General features: G+C 41.4%; 1 protein-coding gene and 1 non-coding gene across 2 annotated transcripts; one reads left to right on the top strand and one right to left on the bottom strand.

The window, feature by feature from the left end:
- Positions 1-352: 352 nt before the first annotated feature.
- LOC124042674 (60S ribosomal protein L14-like) lies at positions 353-3,542 on the bottom strand. Its single transcript, XM_046360757.1, has 6 exons — positions 3,485-3,542; positions 2,121-2,222; positions 1,621-1,715; positions 1,131-1,230; positions 685-738; positions 353-448 (listed from the first exon to the last, which is right to left on the bottom strand). The coding sequence occupies exons 1-6, from the start codon at positions 3,485-3,487 to the stop codon at positions 386-388; spliced, it is 417 nt and encodes a 138-aa protein (XP_046216713.1). The 5' UTR covers positions 3,488-3,542; the 3' UTR covers positions 353-385.
- Positions 3,543-5,334: 1,792 nt separating this feature from the next.
- trnap-agg lies at positions 5,335-5,406 on the top strand. Its single transcript has one exon. It is a non-coding gene; the product is annotated as a tRNA-Pro (tRNA).
- The last annotated feature ends 286 nt before the right edge of the window (positions 5,407-5,692 follow it).

Raw genomic sequence — 5,692 nt, 5'->3', positions numbered from 1 at the left:
AAAGTTGCAACGTTTCTAAGTGATCTAGAAATCTGTCTTTACTCTTACATCACACCGACAGCATCATTGTATTTTCGTACACCAGATTTACATTCATTTCCAATGAAACGTTGCGTTTGCCTTGCAGCATTACGTTGCAAAGCGTTCATTGTGGTGTTGGATTTATGGAACGTATGCATCAGACTGTGTGTGTAGACGGCTTGACAGAAATGGTAGAAGGTGAATGTTGAACTGTTGTTGCACACACACATCCCGATGACGCTGCGAGGATGCTGTCTGTGTGATTGAAGCATAGCTAGCCCTATGCTGTGATTGACAGGTGTGCAGCAGTAGTAAAGACCAGAGAAAGGAGAACAATTAAACCAGAGGATTTATTAATGACAGATCACGCCTTCTTCGCTGCCTCTTTCTGCAGCCTTTTCACCTCATGCTTGATGACCTTGTTCCTCTGTGGACACAAACAGCAAATCAGTGACCAGTCAAATCATTCAGGAAATGTATTTTTATCACTTACCACTATATGCAAATAAGAATTTCCCTGCCACATTAGGTTGTATTGTCACATACATTAAAACCCTTCATGTGTTCGGGGATTCAAATACAACATCTTGTCGTTTTACATGTAATGTGAAACCCAAAATATTCAATATAATAATGAATTATCTGAGCGTTTTCTCCACTCACCATCTTTTTGGCTTTCATCACCTTAAAGCGATCAAAATCGGACATCTGGGCCCTCTGCAGAGACACACAACAGTTACACCAAACATATTTGCTTATTGGACAGATTCAGGCAGGTCCTTCCCCATTTTTAGCACATTTGGTTCTTTGTGAATTACCACCCTGGAGTTGCAGAAACATTGCAGTAGCATAAGCAAGACAAAAATGTTTGTGGGCAGTGATTCACCTAAAGCATATTTAACTATCATATGTCCAATTTGACAAAATGTTCAGCCACAGCCCTCAAGGAACCAACGTTAGCCCCCCCATCAATCCATTTAGAAAAACACAGCTCCAGGGCTACTAAGGAGACAGAAGGCCTAGTCCAGGGACTGTCAGAAACATGTAGACCCCATAAGGAGTTTGCTTATTGATTAGCAGCTTAAAAGTAATCCAAAAACACACTGTACCTTTCGCCTGGCTTCGATCTTCTTGGCCCAGTTGCTCTCTGCCCACTTCTCAGTGACTTGGGCCTTCTCCCAGGCGCGTCTCACAAACTTCTGACGAGCGCTGCAACACAGGAAGGGTTATGGCTCAGAGGATCCAAAGGGGCAGAGAAGAGCCAAAGGTATTGTGTTCCGTGAGGCTATTGCAGTAAGTCTGTGACTATCGACTTAAAATCCACCACAAGGAAAACAAAAGCCAAACTCAATTAATTGAAGTGTGTGTGTGTGTGTGCGTGAGGATGTGTTTTGGAACCCGCTCAGCTGTAATAAAACTGACTGAACCAATCAAGTTCTTGAGGACGGGAAAATATTAATGTGCAACCCGTAACGAAACATCTTGCAACGGACAAATAAGTTTATATTGGTCAAATTTCAGCAGGTACCTTTCCCTGTTTCATTCAGTTTGCTTCTGCTTGGTTCCTAGTAAATAGAACTCTGAGGTTCTCTCACTCACCTGTGTGGAACTTTTATGACGTAGTCAGTGAGCTGCATGCACTTGAAAGGCATTGACTGTCTCTTCACCCCTGTGCAGGGACCATCCACCAATGCCTGAGACAAACACACCACAGCCAGTTTAATTAAAACATGTCTATGCGGAGTTGAACCGTTCTTAAAATGGTGGTAGTTTACGCCAACAACATGGCTCTACCACTCACACTGTGGAGTTTTTTGGACACTTTGAAGCAAGACTCTGGGAAAGTGTTGGTGGATAAAAGACAGACAAACAACCGCTACCAGACTAGGTGTTTCAGGTACCGGTTTGGAGCCGGGCTCATGCTCCAGCCCTGCAGCCAGTCAACCAATTCCAGGCCAGAAAGAAGACTTGACTAGTTGATCATGTGAATCTGATATGTTACTGCAGTGTTGGAACAAGCCTGAACAACCAGTAACTTAAAAGAAAGAGAGTTGGAGACCTCTGACATAAAGTCAGGATATCATCAATGCTATGCTTACTCTGTTTTGGTCGATGACATCAACGATGGCCACCAGGCTGCCTGCGTGGGGCCCGAAAGAGATGTAAGCAACGCGGCCAATCTCAACGTAGCGCTTGAACACCTGCAACAAATACGTGTTGTTAACTAGCTCGGTAGGAAAAGATCCAGAAAAGAGAATTATGATAGGCTGGACACTTTTAACAATGTTTTTGCTGTGGAACCCAGTTTCATAATATTACCATATGTCCCAGCTGCTTAATTGAATCACGAAAAAGCAGGCCTTATTTCGGGGCATCTCCTATTAGTTCTAGTGAGCACCAACTCGCCTTCTGAACATTCTATTTCCCTGTTTAGTCTACGTTACAGAGCCTGCTTTGCTATCGTTGGCAATGAGATCTGCCCACGTTGCTTTTAGTTAAAATGTTAACAGATCACTCATGGAAATGTGGTAGTCGTCCCAATTGTTTACTATAGGGAAATATAGGTCTGTATTTCTATTTTGCCAAATATCTCGCAATATGTACATTTTTTCTTCAATTGGACACCATTTTTAAAACTTGATAATCTCTCTCTAATTATGTAAGGCTGGGCAGCGTACTCAGTACTCATCCAGCGCCAGCCCCGAAATACCTTTCACCCTTGGAACGCTAAACTCCCTCACTGTTTTGGAGAGGCATGCTGGTATATTTCGCCAAATATCTCGCATCGTGTATATTTATTTATTTTTACAAGCCGGACACCATTTTAAAAATCAGGATAATTTCCTCTTTGTAATTACACAAGGTTGGGCAGTATGGTCACTAGCTAACTACTTTCTTATAACCCTCTCGACACTCAAACGTAGATGGGTTATCGTGGTTAGCTAGCTACACGTTTTCCTAATTGTGATTTACATGGGACATGGCTATTAGTTTGTGGGAAAACACCAATACCGAGAAGTGTATAGAAGCTAACAAGCTGTACCGGAGTGCTACTAGTAACTTATCCCTATGTCAAGCACGCTAGCAGATAACGAAACTACCGTTAGTTAGTTTACATATGGCCGTGGAACGACAAAAAACAAACTAAGAAAACAAATACAGAAACTACTCTGTGTTCGCTCTTCCAATTAGTTTGATGCTGGCGCTGCCTAAACTCGATAGTTGACAAACGCTAGTATACTGATTATCGGCCTGTTCTTCACCACGTTGTAGCATGCGGAACAGCCGACATTTTTATTATGTCCAAAACCCATCGAAACTATTTTATTCAAAACTTTAAACGCTAATAAAGCGAACATAACGATACACTATGTATTTACATATCAGTTGAGGGTGCTTAACAATAAGGAATATTTTTATTTAATCATTTTTTCAAACTCCACAAGCTTCATTGCGAACTCACCATGATGGCAGTCCGCTTCAGAAAGGACGTACCAGTTTCCGCTCGACGCAATTACGCTTTCCGGTCTGTAAAATGCGCACGCGCGTGTGAGTGATTTCTTATTCGCGTGGTTGGATAATGTTTCAGTTCGGAATGCTCATCACGCCATCTACTGCAGATAAGTGTGTTGGTGTCAAATACAGGATGAACAGCTTTATATATATTTACACAATTATATGATCGTTCCTTTGGTTAAACATTTTTTTGGGGTGGGTGTACACCTGAAGTGAATGATGAAACAGTGTATCTTCGCAGCTGCAAATTATAACTTGTTCTCAACTAGTCCACCTGGTTAAATAAAGATGAAATCTTCAATCCACACAACAATCTGAATCTATTTGACTAGGCTTGTACAAATCAGAATCAGAATCATCTTTATTCGCCAAGTACATTTACACATAGTCTGAATGTTCACCCACGACTGCGTGGCCATGCACACCTCCAACTCAATCATCAAGTTTGCGGACGACACTACAGTGGTAGGCTTGATTACCAACAACGACTAGGAGAAGGAGATGATTTTGGACTTCAGGAAACAACAGAGGGAGCACCCCCCTATCCACATGAGGGCCGTCGTGGTATCAGCTTGAGGGGGAATATACACGGATGTGACAATAACCGAAGATAATTTTCTTGGGAGATAATACGGTCGGCATTTGATTGTGAGGAATTCTAGGACAGGTGAACAAAAATACTTGAGTTCCTGTATGTTGTTACAGTTACACCATGAGTCGTTAATCATGAAACATACATCCCTGTGGGTATACAGTTGAGTTATAGTGGGTATACAGTTGAGTTATAGTGGGTATACAGTTGAGTTATAGAGGGTATATGGTTGAGTTATAGTTGGTATACAGTTGAGTTATAGTGGGTATACAGTTGAGTTATAGTGGGTATATGGTTGAGTTATAGTGGGTATACAGTTGAGTTATAGTGGGTATACAGTTGAGTTATAGTGGGTATACAGTTGAGTTATAGTGGGTATATGGTTGATACACAGTGGGTATACAGTTGACTTATAGTGGGTATACAGTTGAGTTATAGTGGGTGTACAGTTGAGTTATAGTGGGTATACAGTTGAGTTATAGTGGGTATATGGTTGAGTTATAGTGGGTATACAGTTGAGTTATAGTGGGTATACAGTTGAGTTATAGTGGGTATACAGTTGAGTTATAGTGGGTATACAGTTGAGTTATAGTGGGTATACAGTTGAGTTATAGTGGGTATACGGTTGATATACAGTGGGTATACAGTTGAGTTATAGTGGGTATACGGTTGATATACAGTGGGTATACAGTTGAGTTATAGTGGGTATATGGTTGTGTTATAGTGGGTGTACAGTTGAGTTATAGTGGGTATATGGTTGATATACAGTGGGTATACAGTTGAGTTATAGTGGGTATACGGTTGATATACAGTGGGTATACAGTTGATATACAGGGGATGTTCATATTTACGGTATCAGTATGAATATATCTAAATACAGAGAGATGGACAGAGTGCAATCCAGTATAGTGAAGTTATTTTGTGTGCAGTTCAGAGATGGCGTGATGTGGTGTGCAGCACAGAGTGCTCTTCCCTTTGTGTTAATTAATTCCCCAGTTGATTGCAAATTAACGACCAGGTCTCGTCTCCCTATAGTGCAATCCTGATCTACAGATTTGAGTGGCCATTGTCCAAACGCCCCAAAATCGACAGCAGTACCTCTCAGCACCACCAGAAGACAGTGCAGTACCAGTAAAGAATCAAAGTTTTCATTACATGCGTGGCATTTAAGTGATTTTCAAAATCTCAGTGTCGTTTTACAGACAGGCTCGTTGGTCTAGGGGTATGATTCTCGCTTAGGGTGCGAGAGGTCCCGGGTTCAAATCCCGGACGAGCCCTTCTTTTCGACTAGGCCAACCTTAATTGAAAAAATGAAAAGCTTACTCTGTGCCTGTCTGTTCTGTGGGCCTTTCTAGACAATTGGTACAAGGAGTTGTAATATTACTGGTGGTAAAACTCTTGCATTTATTTATCCTTTATTGATACCAGTTATCATACTGCAATGAGAGGGGCCAGGATTGTGAGCAATCAAACATTTGTTTCAAACTATGAACAATACCTAACACATTTAATCAAACTCAGCAATCTGATTTACCGGATAAGTAAAACACAATAACAGAATTC

The sequence above is a fragment of the Oncorhynchus gorbuscha genome, linkage group LG09 (assembly GCF_021184085.1).
Source record: "Oncorhynchus gorbuscha isolate QuinsamMale2020 ecotype Even-year linkage group LG09, OgorEven_v1.0, whole genome shotgun sequence".
NCBI classification, from domain to species: domain Eukaryota; kingdom Metazoa; phylum Chordata; class Actinopteri; order Salmoniformes; family Salmonidae; genus Oncorhynchus; species Oncorhynchus gorbuscha.
This window is presented reverse-complemented; position numbering and strand designations above follow the sequence as displayed.